At 35.1% G+C, this 21946-nt stretch overlaps 1 protein-coding gene and 1 non-coding gene across 2 annotated transcripts; one reads left to right on the forward strand and one right to left on the reverse strand.

The window, feature by feature from the left end:
* The first annotated feature begins 5226 nt into the window (after window positions 1-5226).
* LOC131169763 (small nucleolar RNA R71) lies at window positions 5227-5333 on the forward strand. Its single transcript, XR_009140671.1, has one exon. It is a non-coding gene; the product is annotated as a small nucleolar RNA R71 (small nucleolar RNA).
* Window positions 5334-15541: 10208 nt separating this feature from the next.
* Window positions 15542-19383, reverse strand: LOC110665334 (probable disease resistance protein At5g63020). The gene is made up of 2 exons (XM_058147859.1): window positions 16133-19383; window positions 15542-15885 (listed from the first exon to the last, which is right to left on the reverse strand). The coding sequence occupies exon 1, from the start codon at window positions 19172-19174 to the stop codon at window positions 16142-16144; it is 3033 nt and encodes a 1010-aa protein (XP_058003842.1). The 5' UTR covers window positions 19175-19383; the 3' UTR covers window positions 15542-15885; window positions 16133-16141.
* Window positions 19384-21946: the final 2563 nt, after the last annotated feature.

Below are 21946 nucleotides of genomic sequence, written 5' to 3' on the forward strand. Positions count from 1 at the left end.
TTCAAAGCACCAATTCACACACCCATATTCAAATAATTTTCTTGTTAAACCAAGATGCTAATATTTGGAAAAAATTTTATCTTGAAATTAACCAAAAGGGCAATGAATCCAGCAATATGAACCAGCAAATATTCAACAAAAGAGAGATGAAAATTATAAGTGAACAAATTAAAAACCTAAAATTTAAAGCTAAAATTTAAAGCTAAATAAAATTTTTATTGCTCATTTGCTTGCAATGCATTGCATCCCATCTGCACAAGGAAATTAGAACAATGTTAAACTCTGAATAGGGAGTATAGAAAAGCTTAAAACAAATATGTAAAAGAAATAAAAAAATCAATGAAAAATTATAAGTTATGTACAAAAATGCTAAGTTTAGGTCTTTAGCTTGACCATACTTACTCAAAATTTCATGGAGAATGAGAAAGATAGCAAGTTGCTATTTTCTCAATTGGCTTACCAGCTGAATAATGCCTCAATCTTTGTCCATTTACCTTGAAATTACCAGATTTTTCACCAAAAATTTCCACAGCACCATGAGGTAAAACTTTCATAATTTTAAATGGACCGGACCACCTTGATTTTAATTTTCCTGGAAAAAATTTCAACCTTGAATTGAATAAGAGAACCAAATCTCCTTCTTTAAAGTCCTTTTTCTTGATATGCTTATCATGCCATTTTTTAGTTCTTTCTTTGTAGATCCTAGCATTTTCATAAGCATCAAGTCTCAATTCTTCTAATTCATCAAGTTGCAAAAGTCTTCTGTGTCCAGCAGCTTGTAAATCAAAATTGATTGCTCTTATGGCCCAATAAGCTTTATGTTCTAACTCTACGGGCAAATGGCATGATTTCCCAAAAACTAACCTATAAGGTGTAGTTCCTATGGGGGTTTTAAATGCTGTTCTATATGCCCAAAGAGTGTCATCTAATTTAAGGGACCAATCTTTTCTGGACTTATTGACAGTTTTCTCCAAGATCTGCTTGATTTCTCTATTTGTGATTTCTACTTGGCCATTTGTTTGAGGGTGATATGGTGTGGCAATCCTATGCTTTACCCCATATTTTCTCATCAATTTTTCAAATTGGTGGTTGCAAAAATGGCTACCACCATCACTGATTATGGCACGTGGGGCACCAAACCTGGTCAAAACAAATTTTTTCAGAAATTTCACCACAACTTTTGCATCATTGGTAGGTGTAGCAATAGCTTCTACCCATTTAGATACATAGTCCACCCCTACCAAGATATATTTATTCCCATAAGAAGATGGAAATGGCCCCATGAAATCAATTCCCCATACATCAAACAATTCAACTTCTAATATGGACTGTTGGGGCATCTCATCTCTTTTGGAAATGTTGCCTACCCTTTGGCACCTATCACACTTGCTTACAAAGTCTCTCACATGTTTAAACATATTAGGCCAATAGAAACCTGATGTCAAGACTTTTTCAACAGTTTTTGAGACACTAAAATGACCACCATATTCAGAGGAATGACAATGGTAAATAACATCATGTATTTCTTCCTCTGGTATACATCTTCTAATTATTCCATCATTGCATCTCCTAAACAAAAGAGGTTCTTCCCAAGAATAAAATTTAACATCATGCAAGAATCTTTTCTTTTGCTGCCAAGACAAATCAGGTGGCAAGACACCACAAGACAAGAAATTCACAATATCAGCAAACCATGGAAGTGCAGAATTCAACACATACAACTGCTCATTCATGAAAAACTCATCAATTGGCACAATTTCATCATCTTTATTTTCAGTTTTCATCCTAGAAAGGTGATCAGCCACCACATTCTCAACACCTTTTTTATCTCTTATTTCCAAATCAAATTCTTGAAGTAACAAAATCCATCTAATCAACCTAGATTTAGCTTCTTTCTTGCTCATTAAATACTTTATTGCTGCATGATCAGTGAAAACAATTACCTTTGAGTTGACCAAATAAGAACGAAATTTATTGAGTGCAAATACTACCGCAAGGAACTCCTTTTCAGTTGTGGCGTAATTGACTTGAGCTTCATCAAGGGTTCGGCTTGCATAGTAAATGGCATAAGGTTTTCTATCTTTTCGCTGGCCAAGGACAGCTCCAACAGCAAACTCGCTTGCATCACACATAATTTCGAATGGCAAAGTCCAATCCGGGGGTTGCATGATAGGAGCTGTTGTTAATGCCGTCTTTAACCTGCAAAAAGCAACCATACAATCTTGATTAAAATCAAATTTAACATCATGATTCAAAAGATTTGTTAAGGGTTTAGCAAGTTTAGAAAAATCTGAATAAATCGCGGTAAAACCCAAAGATGTCCAAGGAAACTCCGCACTCCTTTAACAGTGGTTGGAGGGGGTATTTTTTCAATAATTTCTATTTTAGCTCTATCCACTTCAATTCCCCTATTTGAGATCAAATGTCCTAAAACGATCCCCTCTTGGACCATAAAGTGGCATTTCTCCCAATTCAACACCAAATCATTATCAGCACACCTCTGCAAAATTTTAGACAAATTAGTCAAGCATGAATCAAAATTAGTGCCATATACTGAAAAGTCATCCATGAAGACCTCCATAATTTCTTCAATAAAATCAGAAAAAATGGCCATCATGCACCTTTGAAATGTGCCAGGCGCATTACACAATCCGAATGACATCCTTCGATAGGCAAAGGTGCCATAGGGACAGGTAAAGGTAGTTTTCTCTTGGTCATCAGGATGTATTGGAATTTGAAAGAAACCAGAATATCCATCTAAGTAACAAAAGAATGAATGCTTGGCTAATCTCTCTAACATTTGATCCATAAAAGGAAGGGGAAAATGGTCTTTTCTTGTGGCATTGTTCAACTTCCTATAGTCTATGCACATTCTCCAACCTGTAACAGTTCTAGTGGGTATCAATTCATTATTCTCATTTTTAACAACTGTCACCCCACCTTTCTTTGGTACAACATGCACAGGACTAACCCACTCACTGTCAGAAATAGGGTAAATAATTCCAGCAGCTAGTAATTTTAGGATTTCCTTTTTCACAACATCCTTCATTGTAGGATTCAATCTTCTTTGGTGTTCAATGGAAGGTTTACTATTTGGCTCAAGAAAAATCCTATGCATACAAACTGTTGGACTAATTCCCTTTATATCATCAATTGCATAACCCAAAACTCTCCTATATTTTCTCAAAACTCTCAACAATTTGTCAATCTCAATATCAGTCAAACATGCATTAATTATAACAGGATATGTTTCATTTGGTCCAAGAAAAGCATACCTGAGGTTGGAAGGAAGAGGTTTAAGATCTACCTTTGGGGCATCCTCTACCTTTAATGATGGTGGTTTGATCTCCAAATTTTGCACTCCTTCAAGTTGAAAAATTGTGGCTTCAGGATGTGGTGGAGAACTCTCCAAGTGTTGTGCAAAAGCAGCTATGTTGTGATTATCATCATCAATGCTCCCACCATGGACTAAGCAATTTTCAAGTGGGTCTTGTGGATAGCTTTGTGCAAATGCTCTTGAACAATCTCATCAATAATGTCTACCCGCAAACAAGACTCAACTTCTTCATGTTTCCTTTTCATGGCTGGATTGATGTTGAATATCATTTGATCATCTCCCACTCTAAGCGTCAATTGCTCACCCTTTACATCAATTAATGCACCAGCTGTTGCCAAAAAGGGTCTTCCCAATAAGATAGGAACTTTTGTGTCTTCTTCCATATCTAAAATGACAAAATCCACCGGAATGTAGAATTTCCCAACCTTGATAGGCACATTTTCAAGAATGCCTTCCGGATACTTAATTGAACGGTCAGCCAGTGAAAGATACATGTTTGTGGGCTTCAACTCTCCCATATTCAACTTCTCATATATTGAAAGAGGCATTAGGCTGACGCTAGCTCCAAGGTCACATAAAGCATTTGCCACACAATTATCACCAATATGACAAGGGATGGAAAACACACCTGGATCTTTGAGTTTGGGAGGTAACTTTTTCTGAATTATAGCACTGCATTGCTCTCCCAAGTTAATGGTGTCATAATCTTCTAGCCTTCTCTTGTTGGAAAGAATTTCCTTCAAAAACTTGGCATAACTTGGCATTTGGGATAGTGCCTCAGTGAATGGCACATTGATATACAATTTCTTTAGCACTTCAAGGAACTTGCCAAATTGTTTGTCTAGTTTATGCTTGATGAATCTTTGAGGGTAGGGAAGGGTGGGCTTGTAAGGTTCAGGTGGGATGTATGGTTTCTCTCCCTCATCTTGCTCACTTTTGCTTTCTTCTTCCTTTTCATTTTTCTTGCTCTCAACTGAATTTTCTTCTTTTGTGCTCTCTTTTTCTTCTCTCTTGTTTTCACTCTCTTGACCAACTTTCTTACCACTTCTCAAGGTCACCAACTTACATTGTTCATGAGGGTTTTGTGGTTGGCTAGGTAGTTTCCCATAGGAATTGCTTCCTGATGAGCTTGCTTGTTGCGCCAATTGAGTCTCCAACATGCGGTTGTGGACTTGTAATTGATCCATGGTTTGTCTCATGTGTTGCATTTCTTCCTCCAATTTGCTATTCATCTTGCTTTGTTCAGCAAAAAATTTCTCCATCATGTTCTCCAAGGATGGCTTCGGTTCATGAGGTGGAAGGGATTGTTGTGCTCTTGCTTGATATCCAGGTGGTGGTTGTCTTGTGGGCTGAAATTGAGGCTTGTTCTGTTGCATAAACTGCTGGTTATGAGGATAATTTGAGCTTTGGCCTTGTTGAGCAAAAGTTGCTTGTGGTCTCCATGTTGAGTTGTTCATATTAGAATAAGAATTTCCCATAGGTTTTTGTTGATAACCTCCTGCATAAGCAGCTTGCTCTTGCAAATAATCATCACCATAAGAAGAATAATCAACTCCACAACTTTGAGTTCCATTTGTGAAGGCAACTTGTTGCATAGTTGTAGGAGTTGAGGTTGTTGCCTTTGTGCAAAAATCACTAAGAAGCTGAGTCAACTGATCAAATTTTGCATTCATGTAGTTAACTGAGTCAAGTTCATAGATCCCAGCTTTCTTTGGCTCAAGTGCTCTAGGATTTCCCCATAAATGGGTATTATGAGCAATCTTCTCTAATAGATCATAGCATTCTTCACTTGTCATTCTCATGAAATCTCCTCCTGCTTGTGAATCAATTGTGTTTCTTATGGTCGAGTAACTCTGGTGTAGAAATTCTGAACAATCATCCATTTGGGTATTTCATGATGAGGACATTGCCTTTCAAGCTCCTTAAATCTCATCCAGGATTCATACAAAGTTTCATCATCTCTTGGTTTAAAAGCTACCATCAAATTCCTCAAATGAGTAGTTTTCCCAGGTGGGAAAAATTGAGATAGAAAAGCTTGAGATAACTGCTCCCAAGTAGCTATAATAGCTTGTGGGAGTGAGTCATACCACTCCAATGCTGAATCCCGAAGAGAGAATGGAAATAAAGTGAGTCGAATCACTTCATCAGAAACTCCAGGTTGTCTTTGTGTACCACATATCATCAAAAATTTCTTCAAATGAGAATGAGGATTTTCAAGTGGGCTACCTCCAAATTGTGAATTCTGAACCATTTGAATAAGACCAGTTTTTAATTCAAATTGATTAGCTCCAATAATAGGTCTGTTATCTCTCACATCAGTACATCTAGGAAAAGCATAATCTAACATGGATCTTCTTTGAGGATCATTTTGATTAACATTTTGTCCGTTTTGCTCATTTCCTCCATTATCTCCTCCAATAGCTCTATTTTGATTCTCCATATTTTCTATTGTCTCCTCTTGCTCAAATATTTGTTGTTCTTCTTTTTCTGCTTCTTTTCGTCTTTTGTATTCCTTTTTGTTGGCTCGACAGAATTTTTCAATTTGAGATTGAACAACAATTGATGTCACTTGTGCTTTTCGATCGTCTCATAAACAAGAAAAGTACGAAAAAAACACAAGGAACAATAGTAAAAATAAAAGAAAATAAAAATTCTAATTAGCTTAAAACAATTAAAATCCAACTTAAAACAAACAATTCCAAGAACGCGGCGCCAAAACTTGATCTCGTGTGTCCGCAAGTGCACGGTCATGAGTATAGTTTTAAAATTGATATCGATCCACAGGAATTGTGCTTAAATTGGAAATAAAAGTATAAGCAAATTAGAATGACAAAAATTAAAAGATATTAAAAATAAAATCTAAAAATTAAAATTAAGACAAAAATTAAAGATGTAAAATGAAATTTGGAATTAAAATTGGTATTTGAGGAATTAAAACTAGATCAATCAATTAACTAAAATTAATTAAACTAGATTACCCAAAAATTAATTTGAAATATCTATTTATGAAATTGAGAGGAATTAAATCTAAATTCAATAAAAATAAAAATAAAGTGATTATAGAAATTGGATTTAAATTGGATTTAAATTTAAATTGCTATTTATGAGGTTTGGAGGATTTATATCTAATTTCAATGAAAAATAAATTGATTCTAGAGATTGGATTTTCAATATTGTTTGCATGTGATTTTTCCCTAATTTAGCCAAACACATGAGAATTGCAATTTTGAGGGAAATCAATTCTTAAATTTTTGAAACCTTTTTCAAGCATCTCAAAATTGGTTTTCATTAAATCAAACCCTGTTTTCACGGTATTTCAAATCTAACAAAAACCCAATTAATGCTCTAATTGATTTTTGGAAAGTTCCCCTTAATCTTCTTAGCTTATTTCTAACACCAAGAAAATAAAGTTTATTGCAAGATTATCCATCCCCAATATTCACTTTTCAGTCCATCTATTAAGGATTAAAACTTAACTTAATGAGGGCCCATTCATCAAGCAAGGAAATAAGCACACAAGCAATAAATCAAAATATAACAAATCCCATTTAAATGGCTAAATCAGTTCAAAACCACAAAACAAATCAATATTTACAAACCCATCTCTAGAATCTCAATAAACTACTCACAAATCATTGTTTAAACATAAACCCAAATGAAGAAATGAAGAAATAATGGAAATGTAAGCTTAAAGGGGTAGAAAAACCCAGCAAATCTGCAGCAGGATCTCTGCAGAAAAGTGCAGAAACTTGATCCTTGCTGCTGCTGGAAGAAGATGCAGAAAATGCAGAAAATGCTCCTCTTTCTCTCTTTCTCACTTTTACCGAAAATGACTCCCTTGCTCTCTATATGGAAAGAAAGTGATAAAATGGGTCTTTATATAGGCTAAGGGACTGTTCTAGAATGGGTAAAAGGGGGAAGGATCCAGAAAAGGTGAGGTAAAAAGCTGGAGTAACGGAAATGCCACGTCAACAATTTTCCAGTAAAAACGACATAAGCCGAGTCGGTTGTGTCGCGGGTTGTGTCGCTCTCGGCGTGAATATCTGACGATCGACACAACCTGCGACATGAGCTAATTCGGTTGTGCTGCAGGTTGTGTCGCTCTCGGCCATTTTTTTCTCAACTTCAAAATTTTTGCAATTCGATTTTAATCTCCTCCAAATGGCTACTCTGATCAAAATACATCAAATTTCTCCAGATTTAACCTACAAAACAAATAAATTCCAAAAATTAAACTAAGAAATGTGAAAATTGTAAAATTGACTAAATATATACTAATATCTATAATAATAGCTATGAATAAGGGTAAATTATGTGCAAAAATTACTCCTAAATGATGATCTAAAATGCATGCATCAATACATAAAGAGCTTGTCCAGCAACGCAATCCCAGCAACGACCGATCAAGGCATCACCGCATTGAATTGAAAAGACGTGACCCATAGTTTATGAAGAATTGGACGGAAGCGTAAAAAAATGAACTGAAGCTAAGTTATTACAAGAAATATAAGGGATGAAAAATGAACTCTTTGTTTGAAAAAATGATAAGAAAGAAAGGGAGAGGAGAGAAATTGAGAGTGGAGAGAATGATGGAAATGAAATTACTTTTCTCTCTTGATTGAAATGTGAAGAGAGAAAATAAAGTGAAGTGAAAAATGAGAGGCAAAAAGATGAAGAATAATGGTATTGATCCCTTTAAGTCTTTGCAGTTTGCATAATAATGGATTCTATGGCTTTTTGATAACGATGCATGAATCGTTTTATTCCTTGCTTCATTGTGGAGTCTATGGCTTTTGAGGAAAGACAGTGGTCTTAATAATGCTCGTTTAAAAATGAAATAAAAATATTTTTTGATTAAATTATTATAAATGGTATTGCTTTAAACTTTCATTTTTAATTACTTTCTAACCTCATAATAAAAAGAGGGCCAATAATTTTTTTCTTTTCAGAGTCAATATACTAACAGCAAATTAATTATCTTTTTAATCGAAGAACTAATTTATTTAACGGAATTGAAATTTAAGGACTCAATTATTACCTAATTTTAAACAAGGATTAATATATGAATTTTACCGAATCTTATAAACTTAGTTATAAATTATTCTGATTATTAATAGTGAAATATTTAGAGGTAAAAGAAGATTATACAAGGGCAATTTTGCCATTATAAAATGGTTTTTTTAGACGATAAATTGGAAGGAAAGGATCAATTTGTTTAATAAAATTGAAATTCACGAATTCAATCTTTACTCAAACTTTAAATAACAGTTAGTATGCGGGTTTTATTAAATTTTAAGAACTTAGATATAAATTAATAATTTATTCCAAGGAAGAAAGGGAGAGGAGAGAAATGGAGGGTGGAGAGAATCATAGGAAATAAAATTACTTTTTTCTCTCTCTTGTTTGGAAAGTAAAGAGAATAAGGTAAAGAAGAAAAAAAAGAGAAAAAAGGAAATAATAATTTTTTTATTTATTTAAATTATTATGTTGGCTTTAACTTTTTTATAAAAAATTAATTATAAAACCACAAATTATAAAGGTAGGTCAATTTCTTTTCTAAATTATACATGATCCGTTCGAATCAAACCAAACTGATAAAGTCAGTCTTGATAGTATTTAAATCAAAACAAACAAATTAAATTTCAAAATAAAACAAATTTCATTTTTACATTAAGTGAATTGAGTTCAATTTAAACTCAACTCAACTCAACTCAACTAAGTCTTTATCCCAAAAATTTGAGGTTGGCTATATGGATTCGCTTTCTCCACTCTAAACGATAGGGTTAAATCCTCAGAAATATGTAATGCTTCTAGATCATGTTGCACTACTTTCCTCCAAGTCAATTTAAGTCTACCCCTTTTTTTTCTTTTTATCCTTTAACCTAATGTGCTCTATTTGTCTAACTGGAGCCTCCGTATGTTTACGCTTCACATGACCAAACCACCTCAATCTTCCTTCTCTCAACTTATCTTCAATTGGCACCACTCCTACATTTTCTCTAATACTCTCATTACAGACTTTATCTAGTCTAGTATGGCCACTCATCCACCTTAACATTCTCATCTCTGTAACTCTTATCTTAGACGCATACGACTCTTTCAGTGCCCAACACTCACTACCATATAACATAGCCGGTCGTATGGCAGTACGGTAAAATTTTCCTTTCAACTTATTGAGAATCTTACGATCACATAAAACTCCCGTGGCACGTCTCCACTTCATCCATCCGGCTTTAATCCTATGACTAACATCCTCCTCACATCCTCCATCTACTTGAAGGACTGAGCCTAGATATTTAAAGTGATTACTTTGGGACAGTACAACTCCATTCAAACTAACTCCTTCCCTATCATCCATTTGGCCTTCACTGAACTTGCAATGCATATATTCTGTCTTCGTTCTACTTAACTTAAAACCCTTTGACTCTAAAGTATTTCTCCAAAGCTCTAGTTTTCTATTGACTCCTCTCGTGTCTCATCTATCAGAATAATATCATCCGCAAACATCATGCACCAAGGAATACTCTCTTGTATATGTTTCGTCAATTCATCTAAAACTAATGTAAAAAGTTAAGGGCTTATGACTGATCCTTGGTGTAATCCAATTGAGATCGAAAAATCTCTTGTGTCCCTCCCACTGTACGCACAATAGTAGTTGCTCCTTCATACATATCTTTCAACACTTGTATGTACCTAATAGATACCTTCTTTTGTTCTAACACATTCTATAAGACATCTCTTGAAACACTATCTAAGCCTTCTCCAAATCAATAAAAACTATGTGTAGATCTTTCTTCACATCTCTATATTTCTCCATCAAGCTTCTAATGAGAAAGATCGCTTCCATAGTTGAACGACCGGGCATGAAACCAAATTGATTGAGAGAGATAGAAGTATCATGACGCAGTCGATGCTCCACAACTCTCTCCCATAACTTCATAGTATGACTCATGAGTTTAATTGCCCTATAGTTTGAGCAACTTTATATGTCTTCCTTATTTTTAAAAATAGGTACTAAAATACTCATCCTCCATTCATCAAGCATTTTCTTTGAGTTTAGAATCTTATTAAATAATTTAGTTAACCATGCCACTTCTATATCTCCTAAACACTTCCACACTTCAATTGGTATTTCATCGGGTCCACAGGCTTTACTCACTTTCATTCTCTTAAGTGCTTTCTTTACTTCTAAAGATCTAATCCTTCTAGTATAATTCACATTCTTTTCTATTATTCTATAGTCTATATTCACGCTATTACTATTTTGACTATTATTAAAGAGATCATTAAAATAATTTCTCCATCTTTCTTTAATGTCCTCATCTTTTACCAACACTTTTCCTTCTTTATCCTTAATGCACCTAACTTGATTAAGATCTTGACATTTCCTTTCTCTCATTCTTGCTAATCTATAAATATCTTTCTTCCCTTCTTTAGTTCCAAGTTTCTCATATAACTTTTCAAAGACATGTGCTCTTGCTTGACTAACTGCTTTTTTTGCCTCTTTCTTTGCTATCTTGTACTGTTCATATGCCTCATTATTATCACATTTAGGTAATTTCTTATACTATTCCCTTTTTCTCTTCACTGCCTTTTGTACTTCCTCATTCCACCACCATGTCTCTTTTGAGGGTGGTCCATGTCCTTTAGACTCTCCAAGTACTTTTCTAGCTACTTCTCTAATCTTTGATGCCATCTGTATTCACATATCATTGGCCTCCATACCCAGCTTCCATACTTCGGACTCGAGAAGCTCATTTTTGAAATTCACTTGCTTTACTCCTTTGAACTCCCACCACTTTGTTCGAGCTACACTATTTCTTCTGACCTTACTTGAATTGTTCCTAAACTTGACATCCAAGACCACCAACCGATGTTGACTTGTTAAAGCCTCTCTTGGAATGACCTTGCAATCCTTGCATAGAGCTCTATTTGTCTTCCTGGTTAAGAGAAAGTCGATTTGACTTCTATGTTGCCCACTTTTGAAAGTCATTTAATGTGACTCTCTTTTTATAAAGTAGGTATTTGCTAGTATTAGGTTGTATGCCATAGTAAAATCCAGGATGCTTTTTCCCTCCTCATTTCGACTGCCAAAACCAAAACCTCCATGAACATTCTCATAACCTTGTCTATCACTTCCTACATGTCCATTCAAATCTCCACCAATGAAAACATTCTCTTCATTCGGTATGCTTTGCATTAAATCATCCATATCTTCCCAAAACTTTTGTTTACTCTCACTGTCTAGTCCTATTTGTGGGGCATAAGCACTAACTATATTTATTGTTTCTACTTCTAGTACCAGCTTTACTAGTATAATTCTATCTCCTACTCTTTTCACAGCTATTACTGCGTCTTTCAATGTCCTATCTATGATTATGCCCACTCCGTTCTTGTTTCTCTCATTTCCGGTAAACCACAGTTTGTACCCTGAATGACCCACTTCCTTACTTTTCTCTCCTACCCATTTAGTCTCTTGAATGCAAGCAATATTCACCCTTCTCCTTTCTAAGGTATCCACAAGCTCCATTAATTTTCCTGTAAGTAATCCAACATTCCAAGTGCCGACCCTGATCATCCTCCTATCCTGCTCCTTCCTAATTGGTCTCCTTCTATGATATCTTCTGTTGTTTTCTATATCTATCTTGTGCTCTGTTCCACTATCTATTCTACTATCTGTCCTATGGACTAACTTCTTTACCCACACCCGTCCATGATATGGGAACCCTTGCTCACTTAACACCACAGCCGGGCCCCGACATGATGCGTCGCTTTCGGTGAACGCCTTACACCCTTACATATTTCTCACTACACCCGGGCTCCGATGTAGCCCGTCGTTAGTAGAGGACGCCCCAACGTTTATATCATTTGAATCCATATCATAAGGTATGACGAAATTTTTACGCTGGTTGTCACCTACCGCAACCCTCCTCCTTTATCTGGGCTTGGGACTGGCTAAGCGCAAACTACTTAGGCGGAGTTTGAGTTCAATTTAAATTATATTTATTTTTTTAATATTTTTAAATTTTTATAATTTAACTCTTATTAAATCTTATATATATATATATATATATATATATATGTACACACACTACCTATTAAAATTCTAAATAAAATGATAAAAAACATCATACCAATGACCAGAGCAGCTAGTCACGAGTTTCTGCGGGAAATCAAGTGTGGATGTTGCCTCAAAGTCTAAGCCCTGCATGAGGGTAACTCGATGAATCATTCATCATCTTGAGGCCTTGAGGCCTCTAGAAACAAGCAAGCCTCCAATATTGGCCATGATATGTGATGGACAACGTTGAAGCATCAGCATATTCATCACCTTAAACTCCATACTGCTAGACATTATACATTGCAGGATATGGAAAAAGTTTGATGGAACATCTAACAGAATGATCATGTCAAAAGCAAAAAAAAACAAGAAATATGGCAACTCCTGACAATTCAAGTTCTTGAATATAGAAGAGAACAGATGCAATACAATTCACAAATGTTTAACCTCATACAACGCATTGGAGGACTTGCAAAGGGCATTCACTTTGACGTTGAAAAAATATATAAATATTTCTCTCTCATCCCGCAAAATATTTTCAGAGCATAACGGAGCCTGTTGGGGTTTCTGACCATTAACACTTTGGAAAAGATTACCTTTTTACATGACTGGAAATTTGTTTAACATCTATTTGACAGATTGCTTCTCAAAGTATGAGTTCAATGAACTGAGCAATTAAGTAGAAAATACCAAATAGGCAAATACAGATTAAAAACAGTAACTTCAAAAAACTATTGTGATTCATTTGCTGAAATTGAAATACACATTCAGCCAATTAAATAATAAAAAAAAACTAAAAGGAAAATTTTAAAAATACGAATAAGCTGTGGTAACTTGATAAATCAAAAGATAAACAAATAAAATCTAGATTATACATTTCTTTCATGCCATTTATTCCTTACAACATCTTGACATCAATTAAGGAAAATATATTAGAGGAGAAAAAAGAGACTAAATCAGGTCAGTTGACAAGAAGCATAATATTAGCAGGTAACAAATTTCTTTGCACCATCAAATGCTCCCCATCTGAAATATGAACCGTACGACGTAGATTTGTCAATGTTGCTTCATCTTCCCAACGCAAAGGCCCCGAAGCATACAAATCCTCAACAATATGTAGATAATTCTGACCTGTAGAATTCTACTCCCAATCGCTCATCTAAAGAAAGTGGACATCCTTCTGTCGCATAATCCACTCTAGAAGATTATTCAGCATCACTACAGCAATCCTCTATATTGTTACTGTGTGGTGTAGAAAACCTAAAGGGAAAATTTTGATAATCATCGCCCATAGCACTACAACTACCAACAGAGGATCTACAACTATCAGTATGCACAGATATCGAGGACTCTACAAGAAAACTATCACTTCCCCTACTTTCATCCACTCTAGAAAACTCAGCTGTTGAAACATTAAAAGAAAAAAGAACATGATTTCTACCCAATGATGCATCTGGATAAACAACTATATCTACCTTTTCAAGAGTTGGAGATGGATGCATTGAACAAATTCGATGATGGCTACCATCTTTTTCAATCAGTCCCTTCTTTTGAGCAGTTACTGGATGAGCTTCAAGGCCATACATGCCAAGTGGTGATCCTCTCTTCAATGTTCTTGTTGAAACCATATGAGGCTTTTGAATTTCAATACTTTTATGCACAGGGCAGTAATCATCTACAGCATATTGATTTATCCGTGTATTTGGCCGTCTTTTACCCATAGGCATGCCACAAATCTCCAAACCCTGTTTCAAACGCCCAAGAGAGAAATGATAATTAGTATCAAACTGATACATAAACAAGAATCACCAATTTAACCATTGAGATGAATTGAATAAACAGAGAAAAATAAAGAGCTTACTAACCTTGTCTGCAGCATTTTTCAGTTCTTATGCTTGAAATTAGGTTTGTTCAGAATCTGAGTTTGATTTGAGTGAGTGAAGTGATCAGGAGGTTTTTGAGTCGAATTTAAGTCGAGCATTTACGACGATCGGTCGCTTATCTAGTGGTGTCTGTGGAGCACTTGAACTAATAAAACCGACTGTAAGAAGTAATCTACTCCTATTGGTGTTTAAGCTTAGATTTGTAATTAAAGTCTAGCCCACACACATATATATAATTGAAGTTATAAATTTATTTAGGACTTAATTTGTGATTTTAAATTTAATCCTAATGAATTTAGGATTTGTATTTAATTTCTAAAATATTTACTAATTAATTTAATCTTTTAAATAAAATGTAGAGTTACTACTTATACCACATGAATAAAGTTGATTCATATAATAAAAAGAGATAGGTATAAAGATTAAAATTCGAAATTTTCCTATTTTATATATTTATTAAGATATAAAAAAACCAACTAAATTACACTTTCATCGGCAATACTTGTGTTACTTTAATTTATTAATAAACATAATTGTATATATAGTTTAATTCTAGCTCTTTTTATTGTAAAAAATTTACAATTAATCTACTAATTTAATTAGATCTATTATGAATATTTATTAAATAAATTAGGTTTTATAATTTTATCATTATAGTAAAAACAAAAAAAAAAGAAATATAATTAAGAAATTTAAATCTTAAAGCTATAGTATAAGAAATATATAAACTATTTATTTAAACCTCTTTGAGCTGTGGCCCTAGATGTTGAGTAATTCTACAGAAATTTTATACTGCGCAGTCGTTTGAAAGGCTTATTTCCTAAGGACTGATCTGTCAACTCTTAATTTTGAGCACCTAAAACAAAATTTGAAGCTGTCTTATTTAACAATGTTTAATAAGGATTATTCTTAGATACACCAAAGGGTGCATTCAATAATTTATTAATTTAATTAATTAAAAATTAAGAAAATATGTTTTGTCATTATTTTACTGACACGTCAAGTTTGAATTGGATAGTTTAATCGTGTATATAGTTTAATTCTAGTTCTTTTTATCGTATAAAATTCACAATTAATCTACCAATTGCATTAGATCTATTATGAATATTTATCAAATAAATTAGGTTTAATATGTATATCTATATGTGATTGTTGAAGATATTAAAAAAGTGCTAGCATGATCAGTAGTAGTAATGTTTATGGCTGTATGATCATATAAAATGAATTATTGATAATTTTATCATTAACAGTCACAACAAATTAAACGCAGGATGAATTTACCTGAAATTTTATTGTTCTCTCCTACAAAAAGCAAATTCGAGCAAAACAAATCAACTCATGAAACACAAAACAAGTTCAAGATGAGACAGAAAGTTACAAAATTGAAGAAAACATCTCAAAAAGCTACACATGCAGTAATAGGAAATGCGCAAGAATTGCAGTCCTGATACTTGAGAATGCGCAATATCAACAAAATAACTCCACCCACACACCCAGATGGGGGGAAAAAAAAAAAAAAGACTCCACCAGCACAGCTTCGAAAGCTAAATGCAGCATTTGGCCAACTACACCACTCCATAGTTTGCCAGCTCATCCTCTGCCACCTAAAAAATTTCATCGGAAGTCAGACTCAACAATAAAACCGAAAGCCTTCAAGCATTTGATCCAGGAAATAATATGATCAAAATATGTCAATGCAAAATGCTAAGATTGTTTTGCAGACATGCTAAAATAAAGCCCGAGTATATATTAATATGCAAGGTGGCAAAATAAAGAACTGAATTGGGCTTTTTTTTGTCGGAAGAATTAGAAGGAAATTGAAATAACAAGTTGAAAACAAAAACCAATTACCTATGGAAATCAATGAGGCACAAAGCACGGTAGAAAGGTAGTTTTAGTAGAATCATCCTCCCATTCAACATCTTTCCACCATCGTTCCTCTGCATTAATCTCAACTTTGCCTCCATTTGCGCTGCTCGAGTTTAATGGCAGCTTCTTAAGCTGTGGGCATTCATATACTTTGATTTTTTCTAGAGAGGGAAAGGACAAGGCTTTGGAATATATGCTTTTCAGTTGTGGTAAATAATGCAAGCTGAGCACTTGGAGTTTAAAAAATGGGTTAAAATTTTCATCCCCAACTTGAACATCATCTAACTTTTCAACACTTACTATCTCTTCTATATGCTTGTTCTCGCCCACATTCAAGTCCGTCAAATTTGGAGCTAGAATAATCCATGTCAGATCCTTCAATCTGAGGCTTCCCATTAAATTCAATACTTTAAGGCTGTTAAAGCATGTCTCCCTTGAGATCATTGAGTTGCCTAGACGTCCACCTGCATCATCATGTGTTTCTATCTCTTCCATTACAACATCAACATCCGGCTCTCCTATGTCACTTCGACCAGCCATATGTATAATTCCTAGATTCTTCATATTTGCTAACCACCAAATGTTGAGAGATTGTGGACCAGGAAACAATTGAAGGCTTAGAGCTCGAGTACAGTTGAGTAATGTGAGGGTGTTGACATAACTCTGGAGACCTGAGACACTTGTTATTGTGCTGCTCAGTTCATTCAAGTGTTCCAAACATTGTAGCTCCTCTATTAGCAGATTATCTTTCCTCAATATATTATCTTCCCCTTTTTGGACGTCAAAAACACCAGCGTCGTGCATTTCCAAAAATTGCAATGATGATAAACTAGATATGACTCTCCTTGGAATCCTATTTAGCCGCAAAGTACCCTCCAAGTTCAGATATTTCAGATTTACCAACATTTTCAACTCAACTGGCAATTGCCTTATCGGCGTCCCTGACAGATTAAGATATTGCAATGATTTCAATTTTGATATTCCTACTGGCAATTTTTTGATATTAGTACTTGATAGGTCTAAAACGGTTAGTGTATCCATAAATCGAAAGAAATAATCACTGATCTCACTCAAATTATCATTATCGCTGAGAAATAAAGTCAAAAGATCAGGACATCTAGGAACTTCATGGATTCTCTCGAAGGAGTTTGCCATCAGGGACATCCGTTTTGATCGTTCCCATTTTCCAACCTCTGGTACTTGAGTTAATTGGGCACCCGCTTCCACAAAAAACTTGTGCTTTTCTTTTTCATATTTACATGCTATCCACAGAGCCATGTCACGAATCACATCATGCATTTTCACATGTCCGCCTTGCTCTTCCAATAAACATGCCCCAACAAGTGAACCGATTATAGAATATGACTCACTGCGATCAGCAAAATTCTCATAAATCCAATAATCTACCAATCTACGTTTGCAAATTTCAAAGTCTTCCGGAAATAAGGAACAATATAAGAAACAAGATTTAACTTTATCACTACTCAGACTATCATAACTAAATTTCAATCGTACAAATACCTCAACCTCCATATCTTGAAATACCTCATCCTCCATGACTGGTAAGCTTGTGGCAGAACTTCTTAGTACCTTAAGAGCATGCTTCCATTCTTCCCTTGTAATTCTACTGGCCATGGCTCTACCAATGGTAATGAGAGCGATTGGCAATCCTCTACACTCCTTAGCAACATCTTGAGCCAGAGGAACAATTTCTAGATCAATATCCCCAACCTTCTTCTGAAACAATGCCCAAGCTTCTTCCCAATCCAAAGGTTTCACTTTTATCATCTTTTCAGCTTCCATTTGCCTGCCTACTCTGTAAGAGCGTGTTGTGAATACTATCTTGCATCTGTTTTGTCTTGTAGGCAGAGGAACCCCAATTTCTTCAAGGTCAACTCGTTGCCATATGTCATCTAACAATAATACAAATTTCTTTCTACTCAATGCATGGAATATGTCATCTGCTTTCTCACGGAGACTTTTCGTTTCCCATTTGTCATCCAAAAAGCCAATTTTTTTCCAAATCTGCTCTTGAATCTTCTCAAGTTTCAAATCTTTAGAAACCACAGCCCAAATCAAAACATCAAAATTATTAGATATAGTGGCAAATCTATTGTTGATTTGAGTAAGAAGAGTAGTTTTACCGACTCCCCCCATACCGTACATGCCAAAAATTCCCACCTGATCTCCCGTGATGAAGCTCCATGCCTCGTCTAAGGTAGTTTCAGTGCCCACTGTTGGATTAACATTTCTTACTACCACTTGTTCTGGAAGTGTCCTCTCAACCACTTCCTTAAAATCTCCTTTGGCTTTTAGCGCAATCACATCTTCTAATTTTTTGGCGACCCTTCCCACGAACATGTAATTGGAAATATCTCCAGCTAGCAATTTCTGAACTTGTTGCGGACCATCTCTTTCGAGCTCCTCTGCTTCGGTTATCATCGCTTCCGCCATCGAAAGCCACAATAGAACTTGTTGCAGCGCCTTCTTTTGTTGTCCTTCCTCAAAGTCAACCTTCCGCTTCACATCCTGCTTTGAAGCCCATAATTCTCGTCTTGCAGTCCTTAAAGCTTCGAGATTAGCTTGAAGTTGGACAGCAGGGGCCCTGATAACCACTTCTTTGAATTCACCTTCGCTCATCAAACCAACCACATGTTTGAGGCTTCTGGAAACGCTTTTCCCAAACATGTAGGTGGACTTACAGTTCTTGGAGCAACAGCCTGCGAGACACAATTTCTGTCTTTCTCGCGTAGCTCTGTTGAGGAGAGAATTAACTTCAGTAATGGTAGCGTCTACCCTTGAAAGCCATCCTCCAACTCGATCCAGCTGCACTGTTTGTGGAGTTTCCTCACTGATGACCATCCGCATCACATCATTGCTCAGCTCTCTTAATTTATCTCTTGCAGTCTCAAGTTCTTGAAGATTGTCTTCAAGCTGACATACATAAAGAGCTTGTCCAGCAACGCAATCCCAGCAACGACCGATCAAGGCATCACCGCATTGAATTGAAAAGACGTTACCCATAGCTTATGAAGAATTTGAAACAAGCTTAAAAGAATAAACGGAAGCTAAGTTATAGAGAGAAATGCAGGGGATGGAAAATGAACTCTTTGTATGAAAAAATGATGGGAAAGAGTGTGAGGAGACAAATGGAGAGTGGAGAGAATGATGGAGATGAAGTCACTTTTCTCTCTTGTTGGAAAGTGAAGAGAGAATAAAAAATTGAGTTGGCAAAAAGGGAAATAAATTTTTTTTATTCATTTAATTTAATATGTTGTCTTTAATTTTTTTTATGCGAAAATTAACTATAAAAATAAAATGATATATTAAAATTTTCACAATTTATGGGCCTCCCATCTAATTTTTCCGTCTCCCACCTAACATTTTTCACTTTAAGGAAACTATTTAGGAAGAGAGATTATTTTTTTATCAAATTTATCCAATATTTTTTAATTTTAGCATAAATTATTAACCTGAGTCTAATTATAATAATCATCCAAATATTTGCTTTTTTTTTTACATTAAAAAAAAATTTTCTTCTTCTTCCTCCTCCTCTCTCTATTTCTTTTTTTTTTCTTTCTTTCTTTTGTTTGTTTAAATTTTATTTGGATTTTTACCAATTTCTGCAAGAAATTTGTACCTTCTTTTATCCATTCTCCTCTACCCTCCTGCTGTATTTATGCTTAGAAAGAAAAGAAAAATCAAATCATACAATGTTTAGAACGATTTATTTGGCATACAAACAAGCTTCATTATAATAGGCATTTCTTTGTCTTTCAAGAGGTCTAGTCCATTAGTTAGCAAATGGTCTAAGAAACTCAGTCACAAATTTGATTTATTTTGTTTTTTAAACTTTTATAAATATTGAGTGTATTAAGAATGCGAATAATCAATTTATTTAGAGTTCAGAATATGCTTGTGTTAGATTTCTAATCTTATATTTTTTATTTTTGGTTGAATTGAATGAAGTTAATTTTTTGATAAAATTAAAAAAAAAATTGTAGGAAAGAAAAGTTGCAAAACAGGGGTAATAAAATAATAATTAGTTTCATAAATTTATTTAATTTAATGCCTACCATGTAATCTACCTACATGGCACTCAAAGTTTATATAATTGAATTAAAGGTATCATTTCATTACATATGATGAATTGAAACTCATGAATGTCAAATTAAAAAGTTAATTTTAAATTGATCGCATGGAGTTGATAGCTGTGTACCTCTTTGAAATACTAACAGATAAAATCGGGGTGATGATTGCTCTTCCCATTCTCATCTCGTTGAGATTGGGCAATGATTGTCTTTCCATTCTCATCTAAAATTATATAAATTGTAGAAATCAATAATTGAGCACATCCGCTTGATGTTGATAAATTTATTTCATCCAATACCTATTATGTGATATACCTAAGGTGGCATTCAAAACTCATTTCAATTTTAAATGGGTTAAATACTATTGAAGGTCAAGTACTGTCACGGCCCAACCTATGGGCCGGACCGGCACTAGGACCTGGGCCAGCCTAAAGCCCCCGAGGCCCGTAGTAAGCCTAACTGTTCAGTAACCCAACTCTAAGGCCCATTTGGGCCCAATTTCAAGAAAACAAACGGACAGAGTCCGGCCAGAAAATGGACTTACCAACGGGGAGTTTTCGACTCACCCGACCTGTAAACACAATATATAGTCAATTGGGGAGCTCAGCTCACCCTCCACATACTCATCAACATAATAATAAATGGGAGCTCAGCTCCCTCATCCAATCCATCAAACATGCATATCATTATACGTTTACAGGTCCAACATGATAATAATATTACAGACCATAATCAAATAAATACTTCTAACACATGCGGAAATTCTAGGAGTAAATAAAATTACACAAATATTGATAAACAACCTGCGAAGTATAAAAGCAGGTTAACCCAGAATAAAATATCCTCCTGTGGCCTGTAAAAATTTTTGAACAGGAGTGAGCGTTCGACTCAGAGAGTAAAATATCAATTTTAACCATAATCTCTATAACTATCTAAATCTAATGCACCCTGTAGAGTGAAATGCAACATCCACATCATTTTCACATCATATCATCAAAAAGGTAATTTGGAGCACTCACACACCCTGTAGTATCAATCATAACATATGGGAGCTGATCCCCTATACAGCTCTCTTAAATCCAACCTGGTGCCAGCGAATTACTCAAGCTCGGACTTCCACTTAATAACCAAATCGAGGGTCCCAGCGAATTACTCAAGCCGTGACTACCCCTCGAAGGATCGGGTCCCAGCGAATTACTCAAGCCGTGACTGCCCCGTCCTATCCATAGTCCACACCACATCACACGCACGCCAACGCACGCACACTGCTCCAAATTACCACAACAACATCCATGGTACATCAACAGTTATGAATGCAACATAAATCGTGCCTAGAGTTTAACTACATAAATATATGCATATAAGTGATGCATGGGCATGCTGAACATATAATAATATCGAAATTACAATTAAAATTAATATTTTACTCACAGACTTGACGACAATCACTTTGTGGGTGGCGGAGGAAGAAGACTCGCTCACCCGACAATCATATTACATTTATTTAATACAATCGACTCAATACAACCAAAGAAAAGACCAATTACGCCCTAAGTCGTGCGAAAATCCGCAGTCTCCCTATACCTAGGACCTACCCAACCTGCAAAAGGGCTAAAAACGCACTTCTATATTCACAATCCATATATTAACAGTTCAATCATATCACACAGCCCCTCCTGGGCCCATCAAATCAATCATAATTTTC

Source organism: Hevea brasiliensis, chromosome 1, assembly GCF_030052815.1.
Source record: "Hevea brasiliensis isolate MT/VB/25A 57/8 chromosome 1, ASM3005281v1, whole genome shotgun sequence".
In the NCBI taxonomy this organism is placed as follows: domain Eukaryota; kingdom Viridiplantae; phylum Streptophyta; class Magnoliopsida; order Malpighiales; family Euphorbiaceae; genus Hevea; species Hevea brasiliensis.